Source organism: Lithobates pipiens, unplaced genomic scaffold, assembly GCF_037356315.1.
Source record: "Lithobates pipiens isolate NorthernLeopardFrog02 unplaced genomic scaffold, aLitPip1_a1.2 Scaffold_16, whole genome shotgun sequence".
Lineage (NCBI taxonomy): Eukaryota > Metazoa > Chordata > Amphibia > Anura > Ranidae > Lithobates > Lithobates pipiens.
The window spans coordinates 427616931-427639729 of NW_027507748.1; the positions used below are offsets into that span (position 1 = coordinate 427616931).

The following is a 22799-nucleotide window of genomic DNA, read 5'->3' on the forward strand; positions in this document are numbered from 1 at the left end:
CATGCAAGGAAACCCACAAACAATTTGTAACTGAAAGAATTTTGCATGGTTAAAAGGTCAAAGATTTCAGAGACACTAAAAGTCAATTCTGCTACAGGGGCAATTTGTTGCATAAATAATTGTAAAGACAAAAGGGGATTATTTATGAAAGGCAAATCCACTTTCCACTACAGATGCACTGCAAGTGCACTTGGAAGTGCTGTCACTGTAAATCTGAGGGGAAGATCTGAAATGCTCTGCTGATTTTATCATCCAATCATGTGCAAGCTAAAATGCTGTTTTTTTATTTTCCTTGCATGCCCCCCTCAGATTTACAGCGACTGCACTTCCAAGTGCACTTGTAGTGCAAAGTGGATTTGCCTTTCGTAAATAACCCTAAAAGTTTCCTTGTGTTTTTATACAATACTATCACCCTTCTCTGTTAGATGATGATCTAACACTTGCTTCTCAAATATCTTAAAAAAGTCAAACATTTCCTAGGGATGTACTTTTTTACATGACTATATATATATTACATAGTCATGTTTAAAACAGAAGATGTGATGACAGAAATAAAACATTTATTTTATAAACTAATGGTACTTATATTAATGGCCCGCCTATTATGATGCTGTCACTTGTGACACCTGGGACAGAAGATCTCAAACCTTACATTTTCCAATGAAGTCTTTCCCATTGGTGCCCAAATCAGCAATATGTTACTGAATAACTGTCTCCTAGCTAGCTACTGAGTTTAACTTTAGTGTCAGCAACTTCCACTAGTGAATCTGATAATGGAAGGTTAATTTTAGTGCTTCTGCTGCTAGCAGAGTCACTATTGATGGAAATGCTCATTTGGCATCTCCTATTTTCTGCTAATTCATATAGTTTTTGCAATTTTTATAGTGCAGTGCTAACTATCTAGGAATGCTTATACTTGTGATAAATATGCCTTTACATTATTCAGAATTTGTTGCAGTGAAATTGCAATTATATAAACGTAGCATTCAGCAGCAGAAACTATCTTCCAATTATTGATCATTTTCTGTCAGATGTTAACACCGATCTTCATATAAAATGTGCCAAGAAAATAGACTCAGCAATATTAGTAGAGTGGTAGAGGCTTACAGAATTATTCAGATAATTTCAATAATCTGTTATCGTTATATCACAGATAAGTAACGGAGTAACTGAGGCATTTGTCTTTAATGTTAGCTATATACAATTTTCATAATTATTATTTTTTTATGGTAAATGATTAATATGTACCTTCACTTTCCTATGCCTTACTAAACTATGTCATTATGTTGTTGCTTTAAACTCAATGCTTCTCTACTCCTTGATTCTGTTTACATCTTTGTTTACCATGTACTGTAAATATTTAACCACACATTCTAGATATGCAGTGGCTGAATAAAAATGAAACATACCATTTTTATAACTAACCAGCACAAATTAATTTATGATTTTTAAAACAGTTTTTAGCAATTTAGATAGGGCAGACTAATGAAACTGGATTTCTGGTTCCTTTCCATGAGCTACTACACTCACCCTTCCACTGCACTTTCTTAAACAGGTTAAAAAAATACTTTGGTTAAAGTGTATCTAATGCCAAGGTTTTTTTTTGTTTGCTATTTTCATTTTTGAAATGTTAACCCCTTTCCAGGTATTTATTGCTATTTGTGCCCCTGGTAGGGAGATTTATCCTTCCAAATAAAAACTTTTACTTTTTGTCTTTTTTTCTTTGTGTATATGTAAATTCATTTTTTTGTTTTGTTTTTTGTTTTAGATAGTGTTCTAGATATTGTGTGAGGGGTTTGAACCCACTCCTCTAGATTGCACTGTCATGTATATCCTAATACCTACATACAAATCTTTATGTACTGGGCTGCATATACACATGTTGAACATAATCTTACATTGCGCTAGAGTAACATTTGCTACTGAAATCTATAATTCAAAATGAACCACACAAATAGATATGCGAGTCCCACAGAGTAAAAAAAAAATACTTGTGCTGAAATCTTCAAAATAGACAGTGCTCCACTAGTGCCCCACATGGATGTGCACTCACCCCAGATGTGGACCAACTATCTCTAGTATGGTCACTTGCACCTATGGGGAATCCACCCCTGGGTGATGTTCTAGATGGTGACTCTCACAAGGGGTTAATCACAAGGCCTTCTAGTGCTATTGGGATTTCTCTTGTTGGTATGGTAACCATATAGGGCACTTGAGCTGAGCACTAGTAGAACATCTGTCTATTTTGAAGATTTAAGCATGAGCACTTTATCACTCTACGGGACTTGCATCTATTTTAATTATAGATTGCAGTAGCAAATGTTATGCTAGCATGATGTATGATTATGTTCACTATTGAGTTTTGCATTTAAGCTTACGTAGCTGATGTGAATTTTTTTTACCATTTTTCCGTACACAATGTTGGCTGATTTAATAGCGAGATCTGTGGCGTTAAAGTAGAATCTTTATATACACATGTTGTCTCACACATATCAGCCCCCCTACTGTTACCTTTTACCTTATGATTGGCTATATTTCTGTCAAAGTGATGAAACAGGAAGGGCTTCCACTTGTCTGCAGCAGAACAATGACATCATTTTATCAGTCAGAACCTCTTAGCCTAGGGACAGTAAAGCCAGCCTTGGAGGTGTGATTTTCTTTCCTGCTGGTAAGAAAATTGCTTGAATCCCTCCCATGGAGCTATTGTAATCTCCCAGCACACAATGATGATTGCTAGAGGCTATAGCCGCTAGCAATAATTGTATTAAAAATTCCAACAGGCTGCTTGTACCCAAGTTGATTGATCCATCAGCTTGTCTATACATGGTTAGAATCTCGGACATTCTCTGCTGAACAGACCAAGATTCAAACCTTCTAAGGCCCGCTTATTTATCTACCATAGGAACTCAAGGGCCGCTTTTGATGGGTATAAAAAAGCACAGCTTATTAAAAATATATGCTGTTGTTTTTTTATTGTGCCATTTTTGTAATTTATTAATGCAAAATTTAAAGGTTACAGGAAGGTAAACAATTTAATTCAGAAAAAATAGAGAAAGAAGCAGTAAGCAAGATAATATTTTCCATGAGAACAAAAAAGCTGTGAACCAGGAAAGTATGAAATTAATAAAAAAAAAAATACTCTAGGTTTAAGAGGTTGAAACTAACGGAGTAGTCTAATAACAAAGTGAACATTCAGTTTTATAAGCAAACATTTCTTACTGTTTCAAAAAACTGTGATCACAGTGAAATTTGTGGTAGCTGAAAACACTTAAGGCCCAACTGAATCTTCTTCATTTATCACTGTAATGCAGTTAAAATGTATTCAAAAATAACCCTGGATACCAACAATTGGTGTTACACTGCAGCTCTGACATACAAGTTCTGTGGTCTGAAACACACCACTAATCACTGCCCTAATCAGTTTCACCTGTGCTTCCAGATTCCATGGTGGAGGCATGTTGGAGAGCTAGGTTGATACTTGTGTTTCAGAGTAGCAGTCCAACTCTTCTAACTGCTTCCAGAACAGGATACTTTAACCATTGCTACAGCACTTAGCTAACAGTAATTACCAGATAAAGCAGCAGTGTTATAGAAACCCTGATTTATCCTCAGTGGTAGTCACAAAGGTACAGATTGCTCCTAATTATGAAGGGGTTCAACTTTTATGGAATCCTATTATCAAAAAGTATTAATGACATAAAGGTAGAGGATAGGGTCATGAGCCGACTGAAAGAGGAGGTCTATAAAATTAGACATATAGCTTACAAATAAAACATTTATACAAATCAAATTATTTTACCATAATAATTTAATTGTAATCTTAATGTAATCTGAATTGCTATATTTAGTATACACTAAATGTTAAATAACATTAACATTATTGTGAACACCATAATAGAATTCCCTCATCATATGTCCTTACATATGGCATTGCTTTTCATCATTTTACTTTTTGCTTTACATCAGATTTTTATTGTTTTTATTTTTATTTCCTTTTTCATAAAGACGTGTCAACAGCAACCCCTGGCATATGAGGATCTGCTCTTGTTGGATTCCTACATGGTATAATATTTGTTCTTTTTGTCACATGGCAACTAAGCTCTAACAAGCAGGGCCCTCTAGTCCCTTCTGTATTGATTTGTATTGTAAAGTGTACTGTCTGCCCTCATGTCGTAAAGCACTACGCAAACTGTTAGCGTTATATAATCCTGTATTATAGTAATAATAATAATTTACTGATCAAGCGTAACTTTTAAAAGCAAGAGGGCTAATTCAATTTTATACTAGTTTAAGTAATTGTACTGCAAGTGTTGGTACAAGCCAGGAGATAGTACTACGTTATATGAAAGTATAATGGACCACAGAGTCGAAGATGTTCCAATAAATAGCTTTTTTTCATTTATGTAATAATAAAATATGCTATTATGGAAGGTTTCTTATACATCAGTCTCCTGTTCCTTTTTGTTAAGGTAGAGTTGTGAGAAAACAAGCTTGCCTGATCTTCATCTAAATCAAAATAATGATAAACATGCACACAACAGTCAAATTGCCACATCTTTGATGTACAAGTGGTTTAAACAAGTGGTCTGCTTGCTAAATTTAGAGAGCTTTAAGTGTGACTCCTAACCTTATTAAAGCCCTGGAATGTTATTCCTTCTTTTCAAGAGACTTGTATTATGTTCCAAGAGATAGTCAAAGACTGCAGTCTTGTTCCATGACACTATAAGAAGATATGTTACAAAAGATTGTCAGAAAAGCAGTAAGACACAGGCTGCAGATATGGACTGTTAGCAACAACAGACATGCCCAAGAGGACTGTCAGATTGAAAACAACATGCAGAAGGTGGTGAGAAACTGCAGGCACGCCAAATAAGTCAGAAACTGTCAACATGCTCTATAACACAGGGAAAAAATTCTCAATTCCCCATTAACAGAGTAAGAGTTGATAGTGGAATACCTCCCGCTGTGCTATTGTATGCTGACAGTGGAAGGTTTTCCAGTCATAGGAATACAATGATCACCACTGGCAGCTGTAGCCGCTGGCAGTATTAGAATATAAAAGTACAACCAGCCTGCCCATAGATGGATTGAAATTCGGGGGGTTCCTGTTGAATTTGCTGAATTTCGATCCATCTATGGCCAGCTTAAGACTGTGTAATTATTACGGGGGAGGTCAAAGGCTGCAGATATGCAAAATAAGATATTCTAAAACCACAAACATGTTGCAGCAGATTGCCAGAGATCACTACCCTCAAGACTCTTTTAAAATCAGCATTCCCATAATAATGCTTTTCACAACTCCTTTGAAGAATTATTGCTGTTGCACAAGAAAAAAAAACCATTAACAATGTTATTTTAATTACAGTCTATTACCATTCTTTGAATACATGAAAATGACCACTGTGAACTTACTATATTTCCTGCTTCCTGTTCCTGACTTCACACTATGCAACAAGAACTGCAAAAGCATTGGCTGTAAGACATGCAGATCCTCCATCTAAGTAAATTGATGTTTTACTTATTCAGTCAGGACAAGGACAATAGAGCCAGTTTTGGAATGTTTGCAACAGACTGTGCAGTAAGGCCTCATGCACACTGCTGTTCCTAAACTGATTTTTGGAGCATTTGGTGTTTTTTGCCTAAGCCCCTGAATGCACCGAAATAAAAGTCTATGTGTCTGTCCATGCAGAGTTTAGAGGCAACCAAAGCTCCTTCTACTGGATGCAGAAGAAAGAGATTTTGGTCTTAGGTGAGTTTTTAACTCTGATTTTGTCCTGTGAGGAGAAACAACATTTATAATAAACGAGTGTGCATGAGGCCTAAGAGTATATTAACAGGGGCATTATCTGCATATAGTTTGTTGAGTTATTTTTTCCAGATGCTTTGGTTTTCTTCCAAAGTCCTATATTATACAGGTACATTATCTGTGTCTCTCTCAAGCTGGCCATTCATTGTGTACTGTAGATATGGTTGGGACATTAGATTCTGAGTACCTTTCATGGACAAGAATAAATGTGAATGGTTGTCTGTATTGTGCAAAACACTGAATAATATGTCTGGGTAACATAACTACTGTAAAAAAATGTTGTGATGACCCCCCAAAGCACATTGCCCCCATGTTGATGAGAAGGGCCTCATCCCCACAACCCTTGTCCAGGGGTTGTGGGGGTCTGCAGGTGGTGGGCTGATCAGAATATGGAAGCCCCCTTTAACAAGGGAACACCCAGATCCCAGTCCCCCATGTGAATTGGTAATGGGGTACAAATGTACCCCTACCATTTCACAAAAAAAGTGTAAAAAATGTTAAAAAATATAAGACAGTTTTTGACAATTCCTTTATTAATTTCTTCTTCTTTCCCCAATTCTTCTTCCATCTTCTTTCTTCTGGGCTTCCTTCAGTGTTCTTCTTCTTCCTCCATCTTCTTCTTCCCCTGCTTCTTCCTCTATCTTCCTCCGTTTCTTCCTCGAGTCTTCTCGTCTGGCATCTTCTGCTTCACTTTGTCCTCCACATGATCCGCCTCAGTGAGAGTCTTCTGCTGTGTGGCGTTTCTGTTGAGGTGACAGTTCTTATATAATGGAGATCAAAGCAGAGAAGAACATGCTGGATGAGAAGACCGGAGCGGAGGAAGATAGAGGAAGAAGCAGGGGAAGAAGAAGATGGAGGAAGAAGAAGAACATTGAAGGAAGACCAGAAGAAAGAAGATGAAAGAAGAAGCGGGGAAAGAAGAAGAAATTAATAAAGAAATTGTTAAAAACCGTCTCTTCTCTTTTTTAAAATTTTTGGCACTTTTCTGTGAAATGGTAGGGGTACATTTGTACCCCATTACTAATTCACACAGGGGGCTGGGATCTGGGGGCCCCCTTGTTAAAGAGGGCTTCCAGATTCCGATAATTCCCCTCCACAGACCCCCACAACCACTGGGCAAGGGTTCTGGGGAAAAGGCCCTTCTCCCCATCAACATGAGGGCAAGGTGCTTTGGGGGGGTCATCACAACCTTTTCGTGACAAGAGTTCATTGTCATGGGACCTTAAAAACAACGGCCCGCCAGCTCCCGAAAAGTGCCGCTAAAGTGCTGCTAAAGCACCACAAAAACGGCGGTCGCTTTAGTGCTGTTTTGGCTGCGCTGCAGTATGAAAGGGGTCTTAAGGGGGATGAGGGAGGCTGCTGCACACAGAAGATTTTTTTATCTTAATACATAAAATGCATTAACATAAAAAAAAAACTTCTGCCTTTAGAACCACTTTAACTCACTAGTTAGCTTGATTCACAATTATTGTACATACAGTATATCATAATTTTCATATGCTTTTAAAATGTTCGTTTGCTCTAGCTCAGTAAATACAGTTTAACCACCTCAATACCACCATGTTACACATCTTTCCTTTCCAACCAGTTTCAGTGCTATGCTGTGACAATTACTTGATAATGCAATAGCATACCTTACGTATTTTTATATGTGTTTTTAGACAGAGATAGTATCCTTTTGGTGGTTAAAAACCGATAATTTCGAAAAAAAATAGTTTCTTTCTCTTGTTACGTTCTATAAGGGAGGGGAACGTCGTATTCCCACATACACAGACAGGTGGTGATATATCTAAATTCTATAGGGGATTTCAGACTCACACATATATAGACAGGAACGGGTACGAATAGACTAGGAGGTATCATACTCACTCAAGTTCACCCAGGGTAGGGGTGTATATTGATTATATAGCAATGTCATACTCACACATGAAGGGAAGGGTAGTTGACAGTCTGGAAAGAAAGGAAGTACAGGCTAATAGATCCAAAATGAACGTGTAGTACAGATTGTAATCTGCATATCAATCAAACAAGGTTTATGCCAAACTAATTTCTACTAAACCTACCGAGCGCTGCTTAGAGACGTTTTCATACTTGTTATTTCTATAATCTATATTTTGCCATATCAGCTTTATTTGGGCAAAATTTGTGTAAAATATGCATAATTAGAAAAACAGTAGGCCACATTTTCATTCAGGGATGCAATTTTAAATGTATCAGGCACAGCAGTAAAACAATATTTTGCTTGTGCCCAGTGGCAAACACCATGCAGTTATGTGTCGCATTAGGATATAATTATTTCCTCTGCCCAAGAGCAAATGGAAAAAACAAACAATAATACCATATATTTTTAAATAAATTACTGTTCTGAGATGTTACCAATAGAATAGTGATGGTGCTGCAAGTTTTACATACAAGCCTGAAACAAAGCTGAAATTTCAACTCTGTGAACAAAGCAATCAATCTGGGCTGAAAAATCTTTAAACTGTGTACAATGTGCTGTGCCCTGCAGTGTCTCAAACATCGGGCAATAAAAGTGCTTGTTTCAAGACAGGTATGCTAAATCAAAGTCTGCTTCAACATATCGCTGTTAATGAGGAAAAGGCCAACGTGAATGCTCTATGTAAGGAATCAATGACTAAGACAGTAAAAATACTTTTATCCCTAAACATGTTTAGGCAGTCAAGAAACATCCTGTTTATTTGATAGTATTCCCACCATTAGATGTTAAGGTGCACACGTCCACAGTACATGCCATAGCCACTATATGCTAGACTTATTCTAATGTTCTGCTCATTTATGCATAATGCCTGAACATTTATAAGTTATGACTAATTACTTTATTAGACATCTCCAAAATTGGTGGGCAAGGGCAAGTCAAGATCTTGTTGTATGGATAACAAGGTCATTGGTAGGGCCGAGCCCATAGTTTGGTCTGAACCTATAGACCTATGCCGAATCTTTTGCCTTTTCGGCCCCCTGTTTAGTGGGAGTCGAGCATCATAGGTAGATTAAGTATTTCTATGGCATCTATATATGACAGCTTCTTGTTGTAAATGGTTCTAAGGAAACCCCAGCCACATAAGTTAAAATTTCACATGAAGGAGCAGTATCTGGGGGGCTCCAGAAATAAATAAAATCCCTTGCCTATATATTTGGATCAGTTCATTGATCAGTTTGACATACTGATTTCAGGGCTTGTTCCTCATCCTGGTGTGCTACTATAAAAAGACATTTCCTATGGTGACACACCTGGGGGCTCTATCCCAAGCTGCACTGCCTGCATCCATAGACACAAACAGCACTGCTTTGCCCTGCCTGCTGTTCTCTGCTCACAAGATTTGACTGACAGCAGCTGGAGCCAATGGCTCCCACTGTCTCAACAAAGCCTGTGAGAACAGGGTATAGAATTTGGGGTTGGAGAGTGGTTACAGACAGGCACAGCACTAGATCTCTGGCTCAGGTAAGTATAAGGGGAGTGAGAGGGCAGCCCAGGTAGTCAAACATTTTTTTACCTTAATACAGGGAATTAATTAGACTATTGAACTAATTAAGTTTTTTTTTTCCAACCATAACAATGAAATACTAAAGTAAAAGAAAATATCTACTGAATTAAATGGTATTTTATAACATAGCATACACAGCTTCACAAATTAAAGTGTATTGTTTTCAGTTGTATTATGAAAGATTTTTTTAGTTTTCCCTTGTTGACAGATACCTTTGTTTTTTTTCTAAACCTTTTAAATGACTGTATATACAATATAATAAGCTACTATGCTATTTGAAACAAATATGTAACATGCATTGTGTGTTTTTTAAAGGGCTTATTGTATAAGTCTAACGAAAACACAGGCTGATGTTAGTGCGGACCAGTATGATTTTAGCTGTTTGTTATATTGAAAATATGTTTTCCTATTGCATTCTAGAAATCACAATTCTTTGTTGTTAAATAAGAATCAAATAATAATAAATATGTATATATATATATATATATATATATATATATATATATATATATATATATATATATATATATATATACATATACATTTACAGGTCAGTGTATGTAAACTGAAATATAAATAAATAAATGCTGGCAATGCTCTTGTATCTTAAAGGATTGAGGAGGCAGTCTCTCTGCAACTGTGTTCCTGTGCTTTATTACCAATATTGAAAGCCAGTGCAACTTTTAATGAAAAGAGTTGAGTGATGCTCCAACAGAAACTTTCTGGAAACAGCAGAAATCTAGTCTCTTAAATTCCTGAAACATACAAGAAGTAAATTAGGTATTAAGTCAATCAATGTTCAGTGACCCTGAAACAAAACCATGTCAAGCCATTTGATAGTGTTTTACATTGATAGTGTACTACATTAATTGTCATCTCCTTGAAGTCAACACTTTTTTAACTATACCCAAACATGAATTTTTATTTAATCGCCCAGCATTTCAAGTATTTTCTTAATATGTGGAATGTTTCTGAACACCTTAAAGTACTTACTTAGATTATAACATTCTTTTTTACACTAGCAAACTGTTCATGAAGAAAGCACTCGTTCATTGATTGAGGGAATGAAAGTGGATGCCTCTTATGTGCCTTCTACATACCTGGCAGAGATTGCACGCTTCCTGCAGTCTGTTGCTGAGGTTGATCTTCTACTAAACTCTTCATGTTTTAATAATAAAGACTGTGAAGATCTTACCAAACAAGATGAGTGTCTTAAGGTAAGAAAATTCCTTTATTAATAAAATTGTTTTTTATTTCAATATATGATTCTAATGAAGCTGCAAGACTATTTTACCAGCATAACTAGCTGGCTGAAGGATCATATAGGAAATACCTGTAATTTTCAGTTTTCTAAACAGGTGCAACATTAAAAGCAACAATGCAAAACAGGTCCAGCATCACAAAAAGCATGCATCAACTGTGGAATACTTCAAAACTGAAAAAAAAATACATCTTCAGAGCAATGTCACTATGGCTCAATCAGGGTAATTTGGCTGCACGACATAGTCTCTGTAAGACTATAACTACAATGAGTCTAGCTGTGAATCTCTACCTTGGTAAAACAGTTCAGAATACAATTAGCTACTAGTGATCATGCTCAGGAAACAGCATCCCTCTCAGTGAAGTCCATAGTAGCTCTGGAAGCACATACTCTTGGTATCCAAGACCCAAGGACAAAGGGCCATTTACTGAAACTGGAGTACTCTAGTAGTAATCAAGGTGGGGCTTTCCATAGTACCTGGTCTTTTGGAGAAGTTGTTTGCTGTCCACACACTGGCTCTGACAGTGAAGGGTCATTCACCTGGCTGTAGATCACATACCAAGTTACCTCCTTCCTCATCGGGTAGGTAGGAGGTAGGGCATCTCCCAGCTGTTAAGGGACAAAGGCAGGGGTAGTATCTTTCCTGTTTGTTTTTTTTAAAGGGATTAAAGGGGCCTGTGCCTGTATCTGAGCATTGTGAGAAAATGGGCACTCAACTACAATCTGGAAAGATTCTGTTGAGTTTTAAGTACTTGGAACAGCTCTGGTTGACTTGGGAGAATTCCAACAGTTTATCCTGTCATTTTGTGTAATATAATGAGGGATTGTAAGTTTACTTTTATTGCTGGGGCATGAATCATCCTTCAGATTTGACCATTACCCAGTACACACATTGTCCATCAAACATCTATCACAGCTCCCCCCACACTGTCCCTGGTAGCTTCTCTTGCTGCTCTTCATCCAAGATCCACACAACAGTCTTTGGCAGCTCTTTCTTCACTATCTACAAAAACAGTTGCTGCAGGCTTCCCCTTACTCTCCAGCAATCCTGCCCAATGTGTTAGGATTCTATCATTTTCTATAGTAAATAGTTTCTGAATGCTTTCCTTACTCTACTGTCTACTAATGTCTTCCATAGCCTCTGAAACACATATGATATATCAACTGACATTTCACAAATATGCAAAAATTCTGATTGTTCTATGCCTGGTCTATTACATTAAAGCTGGCCATACATGGATCAAAATTCTCCCCACTCCTGCCAGACTGGTGGAATTTCGATTCATCTATGGCCTTCCCTGTCTTTGAGAAATTGATCTATTGATATACTTTTCATGAATGAGCTTGTTGGAAAATCTCAGCTCGATTAGTGCATGCAGCCTATGGGCTTCAGTACTGATCAGTGTATTCTGATGGCAGGGCAGGATTTCCAAATCCACCTTGTATGTGTGGTTGGGGAAATCTGCTCCATTTTTTTCATTCGGCCGGCTGAATGAATGCAAAAAAAGTGAGTAACGTATGGCCAACTTAAGCTCCCCCACTTGTGGAATTGTGCCATAGCTGGCACAAAAAGCTGAACCATCATTTCACACATATCTATATATTTCATGAACTGTAATTCCTCCTCCAGGTGGGAGAAACAATTGTTGATATATGACCCAGGGATTTTAATGTGCAGTATTTAACCTACCAACACAGCATGCAGCATTTGACGCCTATTGCACTTCTTTGTCTCTCCTGCTTGTATATTATCTTCTACACAATGAAATATAAATAATAAAGCCACTCGGTCTCTCTCTCTCCACTATAGCTAGGTTTACATTACAGTCTACCTCCCACCACTCCACCCACTATCTTTTTTTCCTTCTCCCTAGCCATGATCAGTATTTTCTGTACAAAGAGGTTCAAAATCATTTTCCAATCTTCCCTGCAGCCATGATCAAATATGCATCAGACCATATGCATATGTATTTTTGGTTCATAATCTTGGTAATTGATCTGCCTACTTCCCCCTTAATTTCCCCTAGTCCACTGTCAGCTCTCTCTATCTCTTTTATCTTCATAAATAGTTTTTTATTCCTCTACAGCCATCAGCAACAATCAGCTTTGATTCTAAATCCTTTTTCCCCTATTTACAATCAGTTCTGGCTCTGCATCACTCCCCAACCTGACAATGCTTAGCTTCCGCCCTACCTTTTAATTGAATGGTCTGTAATCAGTCCATGGTCAGGTATGGTTTAGAACACATTTAAATATATGTCAAGGTAAACATAACAAGTGTTTTTATTTTGAAATTGACATTTTTTTATTTAGCATTGTTTAATGAATATGTATTACCTTATAAAGGCATTTATCATTGTTAGGAAGCTTTAAAAAAGGGAATAAATAGTACAGCTGCTGGCGTAGAGGCTTGCAAAAAGTAGAGGTTGACTTAAGTTGTGAAAGACTTGCATGAGTGAAATAATGTTTTGTGTAATAATGAGAGGTTGTGACAATGAGATGTCACCAGGAAGATAAAAAAGTGAAGGGTCAACCATGGTATAATTTTAAAAATATATAAGGCTTTATTGGTGAAACAAAAATAATCAAACAATTGGTTCAACTAGGGTGGCCCAAAGACCATTCCAGTGAACTGCACTCCTACAATGTACCAGTTTAATAGATAATAGATTATAACACTGTAGAAAATTGACAATATTGTAATTTAAAAGATACTGAGCTCAAATGACCCACAAACCCCCCCCCCCCCCCGCAGATTCCATTACTGGGATCCTAACTCCAGGGTGAGATTAATAAAGTGGTGCTATAATTTAGGGTAGTCCTACATGAGGCCATATTCTCCTCCAATACCAGTTCCGTCAAGTTGTTGATAACTAGTGTCCGTTACTTTGGGCTTAGTTATCTTTGCTTGGAAAACACTCACATTCTTTAGTTTATATTTTCAGCTGTCAGAATGAAGCACACAGCAGTGCTGCATTATAGATTTTTATGTTACTGTTTGTTTGCTGTCGACATCAAAGAACTTATTCTGGATATAAATCAGTAGAAGCGCTATGGCTAACAAAGATCTGATAAAAGTATATACAGATGATCTTTCAATATCCTTAGCCAGTATCTTGTTTATAGATTTGTTTTAAAGAAAACCTACTGCTTTTGTCTTTTCTAACACACAAATGTAAAATGTCATTGTTTGCTGCTCTTTTTCTTGTATTACAGACTCAAAACATGGTATCTTCTTCATATTTTACTTGTAAACTGAATGCTATAATATGTATCCTGTAGATGTCACTGTTACTATAACAGTATGATGAGGTTTCCTTAGTAGTAATATATGCTTTAAAGACAGCAATACATACAAAACAGTTAATTTGTATAATAAATCACTAATATTATTTATGTTGTATACGACACCCATCATTTAAAAAACATAAAAATAAACCTTTGTTGCTTTTTTATCATTTGATTATACAGGAAAAAACTGTTTAAAACTGTGATTTAAATCTTCACATGTCTGAATAATTTCCATTTATGCTGTATTTTGTTATGAGTATGTTAAGTAGTGTCATTGGTGTCTTTGAAGAGCAATACTAAGCAATGGGTAAAACCAGTTTGTACATTGTCAATTATTAGTATAGAGCAACCTTCTTCAACCGGGGTGCTCAGACACCTTGGGGTGCATTTAGGTTTTTTCCGGGGTGCCTTGGCAATACCTAAAAATTGCCAAAAAATTGTATACAAGACATCTGATGGATCAAGCCTGCCTTTTAATTACACAAATGTGCAAAATTACAGCCGTCCAGCAGCTGGCTTCCTAACAAACTATGATGTCATCGGTTGATAAGGGGAATGCCAAGTGCCTGCACAGCATCCTTGTTTGCCCCTCCCCTGCCCCCCTCCATCAGCACTGGGGTTACATTAGCTTAATAAGGTAGAGAAACTGAGGGAGAAGAGGAACACTGGAATACTAATCAGTACCAATATGCAAAGGTGTATTTACTTTGATAGATAAATCACCTCTTGCGTTGCGTACCCTAAATTTGTGGATGTTTTGTGCTATGTAAAACAATTTTTTTTTTACATTTTAGACTGGGTGCCTCAAAATAGTGCAAAATCTTAAAGGGTGTTTTGACTAAAAAAAGGGTTGAGAAACACTGATATAAAGTATTTAAACAAGAATTATAGGAATGGCATTTTTTGGTCCAGCTTAGACCAATGTAACTATGCAAATACTATACTGTTAAGACCTCTCTAGTAGCCGTAAATCATTGTAGTAGACACTCAGCTTCTAAGTCCTGAGCCAAGCGGCTGCCCCGCTGTTTGATGAATACAGACGATTGACCGCTGAGTATGGGCACCAGTCAGAGAATGGTTTGCAGTTTCAAAATGATGCAAAGCATTCTCTGATTGGACAAGGTGGTGGTGACATCACTCTCTTCACCTTGTCCAGTCAAAGATATATTTCCATTCATTTAGAAAATGCTATGTTACTTCTTTTCTGTCTGCTTGAAGTACCACATATCAGATTCAAACTTCCAACTTTTTACTACTGATACTGTAATACATCTGGGTTTATGTACAGGAAAGGTTGCAAGGAGCCAAAAGTGGGTGCGTTTGGGAAAACCTCACCTCTCCTGTAAGAAGATAAGGAAATTGGATTCCTAAATAGACAACTTACTACCAAAAGGAATTGTGGTACAGTGTCGTACTATAGCTATACCTTTAAGTGAAACTAAGCAGATAAGCCACGTGACTGCTTCTCTACATTACACATTCTTGACGGTTCTATTGCTTTATCAATCTTCAGAAGACAGTTTTTACTGCAGTGATCTATCCATTTGTGTATGTTAGTGTAAATCTATCCCAGAAGAACACGTTTGATTACAATCAATTACAACTTGGTTAATGCAGTAAAAATGGTGCACAGAATTCCCTCTAATAAATATCCAATAACAGTTCACGTGCTAGCCAAAAACAATCTTATTTTTTAAAGTCCACAACTATGCTTTACTATGCTTTAAAACCAGAGAGTGGTTTACATGGTTGGACAGTGACATTTGTTTTTATGGCAGTTACAAATTCAGTGCAGTGTGTTTCATTTATCTTTGACTTAGTATATCAGAACATTGCCTAGATCCAGTTTTTCTGATGTATTACAGCCGGCGGGAGGGTTTATCTGCATGATGTAGCCATAGATTGCCTTTGTTCCCCTAGGTATTTACCAGACAGACAAAACTATTTGTAGGCAGTCATGCCATTTATCTTTATTATTTTTTTTTTGGGGGGGGGGGGGGTTGTGCTAGGAAATAATTTACTCTTGGTGTCTTTCCAATAAACTATTATAAGAGCAACATGTACTTTAACCACCAGAAAATCTGAAAGAAAAAATGCTACTTCAAGCTGCATTGGAAATGTCAACACTACCATTTCAATGGAGGTCCCCCACACTGCAAAGATTAAGTGCTGATTTTTTATCAAAGGTACCATTAAAAAGCAGTTTTACTTACCTTACCCCTGGCAGCCATTACTTTCTTCGGCACTCCCGGTTGGGATCAGGTTGTTGACATCTATAGTTACAATGCAGGACTGGTGGTCCTGCAGTGTAAAAAATGACATCAGAGTTCCTGCGGCCTAAATAGCGCCAAAGAGAAGCGATTTCTAAAGAACAGTTGCACAGAGAGGAGGGAGTCTGCAGTAACTAAGGTTAAGATAAGTGAACCTGCCTATTTAATATGAATGAAAACAAATTTACAAACAAACATTCTCTCCCTATTTCCTACTCATTGTTCTTTTGCCATATTTTCCCTTAGAATGTTTACATTAGCTACTTATGTTTCAGTGGTGTTGGTCCATTTTTTTTTCCAAGTGGGAAAAGTTTTTTAAGGAGCCATCTTGAAAAAGACCTGAAATGCTGGAGGTACACTGTTGGGTCTAATGTGTTAAAGCAGAATTCCAGGCTTTTTTCAGTTTATTAAAAGTCAGCAGCTACAAAAAGCATAGCTGCTGACTTTTAATAAACAGACACTCACCTGTCCCATGATCCAGCAATGTATAAACCCGAAGCCTCACTCCTCTACCCCTCTTCTCCACGGCGCTGCCATAGCAACTGTGGGCACCCGGCCGTGACAGATTGTGGCTTCACATCCAGACACACAATGCACATGCGCGAGTTGTGCTGCACTCTCTGAGTGGACAGGCAATCTTCTGGGACCTGTGATGTGTCCCAGAAGATTGCAGAGAGGGAGAAGTAACCTAGGCAGCCTGAAGATGGAAGTAGGAAGTGGGACAAGGAAGTCCCTCTCAAAATTAATCTTAAAAAGTCCCCAAAAAAATGACATGCCAAATGTGACATGTAATCGGGCAAGGAGAGCTTAAAGTGGAAGTTTCACTTTTGGGTGGAACTCTGCTTTAATGACAAGGCAGGGGTGAGGTTAGATAAAGCTGCCAGAGGAATAGGGAGTTCTGATGTAGATTCTGATTTTTCTAGTTGTGCGGTGAAGTATTTCCATGGTTTTAAAGTAGCTTGAACTGTGGGAGGAAACATATTAGGTCATTTTGGCAAGAGTTGGTATACATGTAGGTGTGATACTAAGTCTCCATGGGGTATCGTTGTCTTTTCTAAATCACACCACAAAGAACTATGCGTATATGTAAACCATTGTTTGCTCTGTGCTGAGATGGCAGTTAAGTAGTAATCATAAAGATCCCCACCCGCTGTCCTGGATTTTGTTAGTTTACTGAAAGCACAACATGCTTTTTTACCTTGCCATAAATATGAGTTCAAAGATTGTAGCATAGTGAAAAATAATTTTGAGACTGGAATGGGTACTGTTCTAAAAGCATACACAATTTAAGGTAGTACCTGCATTTTAAAGGTCGCCAAGCTGCCTGACCATGACAGTTGATGTTTTGCTAGTCGTGAGAGTTGGTCTTTGAGTTTTCATATCCTAGGAGCATAGTTAGCTGAGTACAGGGAGTCACATGAATTTAAGATAGTACTCAGGTAGGGTATACCATCATCTTTCCATGAAAATGGATACATTTCTTATAAGGTCTTTCTGATGATTTTGTCTATTCCAATATTTAAAATGTGTGACTTTGACTCATTCACCTTGTAGTAGGAGAGTATATGGAAAATCTGAAGGGAGTTATAAACTGTTGCTAGTGATTCTTCCACTCAAATCTTCATTCCAAATCTTTTCTATGTCAAATAATCTTGGACTAATAGAGTTAGGTTAGGCACATTCAAACTTTTTTGCTATTGTCTCTATAATGTTGAATCTTTTCTCTCTATGTCAAATCTTTTCTCTTTATGTAGAATAATCTTGGACTAAAAGAGCTAAGGTTAGGCACATTAGACCACAGGCTCGATGGACACAGATTGCTATTGTCAGCGTCATGTCAAATCTCCTATCTATATCAAACTGTTGTCGCAATGAAAAGCATTTGTTTATGTCGGATCTTTCATTTTTTGGATTCTGTACATTCCTTATCGTTTGTTAAAACAATGAAAATACCCAAAATTCTGACAAAAATGCATTTGGGCGAAAACGAATGCACATGTCTAGTTGTTATAGCTTACCTGAGGAGTACACTCTAGTGAATGGGGATGTGTATAGGGCCAAGATTGCAGAGAGGATCTGTCCTGAGAAACCAAATTTTGTGAGGGTTGTTCTAAGGTAACCTCAGTGGATCCTATTGAACGCCTTCTCTGCATCCAGAGCAAGCAGAGAGCAGAAAAGACGTTCTGGTTCATCCCGCCAAGTGGATGATGTATATCTTCTAGTGGCATCGGAAGACTGTCTTCCTTTGGTAAAGCCCAATTGATCTATATTAATTAAAGTTGGGATAATATCTGACTGACTGAGTGTGATAAGTTTAGCATATATTTTAACATCATTATTTAATAAGGATATAGGGTGGAATATTTTTTTTTCAGGTATTTTTCCTGGTTTTGGCAGTGTAGCAAGCAAAGCCTCTAAAATTTCCTGAGGAAAGGAGGATGAGACTGCAGCAGTCTGAAATACATTACACAAGACCATGTAATCACATTTATAGAGGTTTTAAAGGTTTTTTGCAAAAGTCACTTGCCCGCTAGAAAGTAACCTATATGAGAATATGAGCCATGGCTAACTGGCTTTATGTAGACGCATGTCTGATGGTTGTAGAGGTCGAGTCCATCTGAGGGTTAACAGCAGCATCGAAGTCTCCACAAACAGTGATCATTTCTGTATTTTCTTAATTTTCTTGGGGAGAGAGGTCATAAATCGAGTCTGGTGGGTGTTAAGGGCATAGACATCTACCAAGGTGAATTTTGTGGAGTTAATGTCACAAATCAGGATAATGAATCTACAACCTTTTCCATGACTTCTTTATGAGGGGTAAAGGCAACAGTGTATTTTATTGCTATCATTATGCCTCTCTTCTGGGCTGGAATGCAGGATTTGTAGATATGAGGAAGTTTTTATGGGTATACAGAGGAGAATGATGGAGAGGAAAGTGGGTCTCCTGTATGCATAGGATGTCACTTTTATGGGCATTAGCTTCTTTCCATAAGGTCGCCCTTTTGGCTAGGTGGTTTAAGCCCTTGGCATTTATGGATAAGACATTGATTCCCATGTTGTGTGTGCTGGGCTGTAGCAGGGTTTATGGGTATAATCAAACTGTACTTACAGCTAGGAGCTTTCTTTCAAAGTGGCTGAGTTAGAGACTTTACTGGTATCATTGGGACATCTGCTAGACAAATATTATATTATAAAATAAAAAATAAATTGAATAACAAGTAGAGTCATCAGACAAGTCAGTCAAACAGGTATTAAAAGGAGGGTCTATTCGGCCAGTGTGTAGTTATATACTGCTCATATGTTGGGGGTATGAAAGTAGAAATGAATTTCTGTATAGCAAGGAGATAATGGAGTGAAATAGTTATCACAGGTATAGTGTTATTGAATAAATGTGTTATATTTATATGTTTTAGTGTGATATTCCCTCTTTCCACAAGATGGGCATGTGTCCGAGTATTATATATTTTCTGTAACAGATTTTTTTTTATACTTCTTTGATGTGTATTTTTTTGTGCACATTATGAAGTGAATACACCCTTTATAGGTTGATCTTTTTTCTTGAATGAAGTGGCTAATCAAATGAAAATATAAAGAAATTATGTTGCTGCCTTAATGGCTGTGATTGTCTGCATAACAACCAGTGTTTGGAGCCCAGCCCACTTCTGCATTTTAATTAGTAATTCCTGCATATATAAATCAACTGAGCGTCCATCTAGCCACACCCCTGAGGACGTCATTCTGTGACGAAACAACGTAGAGAGGAGTCATGATGAGACGCAAGTGCATGCTGGGATGCGGTGGCAATATTTCTGGTGGGAACTGCTATTTTTTTAAACAAATACAAGCCATTTTTATTTGCTGAAAATATGAGTTAATTCCCTTGCTTTTATTTAAAATAAATGCTGTTTGATGTACTGCGCAATGACGTTTATCTCCTTCTATTCACATGGGATGATATTTGTGTGGTGAACATTGCTGGAGTGCATATTGAACAAGGAGAGCTGTTAGCTGGGGTTGCTGCATCAATTATTTGGTCTGCTGTTATAGAAGTATGGTGTTTGGAGATTGATAGGCTTCCTATATCATTTACATGCTAATGTGGGCTTTTTAGTGAGGGCCCACTAAGGAGGGTAAGTGGCTGTGTGATTGGGTGATGGTTTCTTCTGTCATATACCTCCTTCTCACCATTTTTTTGGGTTTGTTTTCCCCGACCTCGTGGCCCTCCTGGCCTGGGGTGTGTGCTGCTTTGATCAATGCCTCTGGGGCCAGCTAGCCTGAGGCTTCGCAACTGAAGAGTAGGCCCAGAGGTTCTGGGGCCTACTGATCCAGACATAATCCTGTGCTGTCTTGCCTGTGGGGAGAAGCCAAGCAACTGGAGGATCCAGGGGAGGACTTTTCTGAGGAGGACCGAGCAATAAGGCTGGTGCCTCATGGAGAAGCCTGGAGACTCAGTTGGAGGATGCATCCTAGGTTGTCTACCACACAGTGTCGCCGGGTCGGCTGAAAAAATCAGGTACTGTGGGGAAACTCTTTAACTTTGCAACCAGAAGCTTATTGTGCCTTCCTGTGGCAGAGGATTGCTTAACAAGTTTGCTAAACTTATCAAGTTTGTGGCAGAGACTTTGTTTGAGCATCTCACCGGCTGCTAGTGAGAGGCCTATCCGGTGATTGCTGGATCCAGCTTGTGGAAATTGTTTGTCCTCTGGATCAAGGAAATACCTCTAACCCCCAAAACCACAAAGGTACCTGAATTCCCCTTATCATATATCCCTCTATTGCAAAAGTGTGTGTTTTTGTTAAATAAACATCCAGAAAAAGGACTAAGTGTCGGAACTAATATTCTTTAATCCACTCTACAATGGGACCCCTAAGACGGACATGGTGAGAAGGTGAGGTAACAGTAAGCCCAACAAAAACCAGCAGCTCCTTTGAGGGTAAGTGCTACACATATATGCTTTTCATTGACTTTTCTTCAATATTGTTCTAGCTGCTGATGTTGTATTGTAATCTGTACTGAAATTTAAATAAGCGCAGCATATTTTTATTTATTTTATAGTATGATGATACTTGGCCGTGTATTCGGGTGTCATCCTGGAAGTTGTGGTTCATTTGTTATCTCTCTGATCCTTTGTTGGGATCATTTTTCTTTGGGCTTGGTGCTGGTGATTGTGTGGGAATGATATTCCAGGTCTTAATTAGCTTTAGACCCTTCTCTAGAGATGTCACAATGTGAGAGCTTCATTTCCACTCAACTGAGAGCTTAGTGGGGAATTTCCATTGCATGGTGTATTGTGAAAAATCAATAAAAAGTTGTAGATTATCATATGGTTCAGGAAGAATTTTCATCCTACGAGTTGTTTGCATAATCTGTTCTTTTAGGTGAAAAAATGCATCATGAGGAGTATATCTCGAGGATCATGGGCAGGGGTAAATGACAGTTTTGGCAGGCGATGTATGCGGTCAATCATAAGTTCAATTCCTGTGAGATTGGGCAATATAGAGGAGAACAATGTCTCAGCATAGGCCTTCAATTCTCCTTTGCTGACAGATTCAGGGATACCCCGGATTTTGGTATTATTACACTGGATCTGTCTTCCAAATCTTCAATCCTGAAAGTGCTTCTGCTGTGGCTGAGAGAAAAAGGCTGTCAGCTTTTTTGGCTTTTAATTGTCCTTTCTCTTATGAGACATGGTGCTGTTGTGCATCGGAGGAAGCTAGAGTTGTGCCCCAGGGAGACCTTGTTGCTTGTGATCCGCTGTTTATCTCCAGAACTCCTGAATCAGCCATTCATTGCCATCAGCCGCAAGCCACGCCCCATACTTTTGCCATTTTTAAATAATTTTCATGTGGGGGAAGGGGGGGGTCATGGTGGTACACAAATAGCTTTCCCATCCTGCAGAGTTTGGGCCTGGGCAACAACCTAGCCAAGGCTTAATATGCATACATTTTGCAAGTTATTTCTATATATGTGCTTGATGCTCAACCCACAGGCAGTCCAAACTGACTTCTCTCTGTTGTCCCTGTGAATTGACTTTTATTGGGGTGTAAGTCTGTAAGATTGTACCAGGATAGAAAACATTGTGATATCTGAAATATTTTATGTAAAATGATGCAGAATATACTACTTGAAAGACCTTAAGTCAGTCACTCAGAATGACATTGCACAATGCTGCCAATCTAAAGCTGACCACACATATTAAAATTGAATTTCTCAATCTTTGTACGACTCCCTCAGATATGCCATGAGCTATGTAGTTTGAAGGGCTACCAGAGTAAAATATTAAATGTATTTCCAATCATAAAGGTAGTTGTTGGTAAACCAAAGCAAATTGTTCAATTAGCTTGTAATGTGTCCATTTAGTTTAACATGTATCAGGGTGCTTAGAATTGGATGATGTTATTAGGCTGTTCACAGAAGCAGAAAAACACAGGTAGGGACACAAGGGCAGTAATGCTCATTCATTGTCTAGTGAGCATGCTAGAGGTGTGGAACTGACAAGCTGACATAGGAAGCTGCAGATCTGCAACAGTAAATAGTAGTGTTCCATTTATTGCTGTGCATCCAGCACTGTGTGAATCACAAAGGTGTCAAAAACGTAGTTTTAAACATTTTGCCAGATAAAACAGATCACATATATACATAGATGTATGTTCATTTTGAATTTAGC

At 37.9% G+C, this 22799-nt stretch overlaps 1 protein-coding gene across 5 annotated transcripts in view; it reads left to right on the plus strand.

Annotated features, from left to right (window-relative positions):
* DMD (dystrophin) overlaps nucleotides 1–22799 on the plus strand; it is a 3436004-nt gene that overhangs the window by 1647854 nt on the left and 1765351 nt on the right. For all 5 annotated transcript variants that reach the window (XM_077482558.1, XM_077482560.1, XM_077482557.1 and 2 more), the window contains one exon: nucleotides 10332–10526. In XM_077482558.1, the coding sequence (XP_077338684.1) occupies nucleotides 10332–10526 (195 nt within the window). The remainder of the gene's footprint in view (nucleotides 1–10331; nucleotides 10527–22799) is intronic.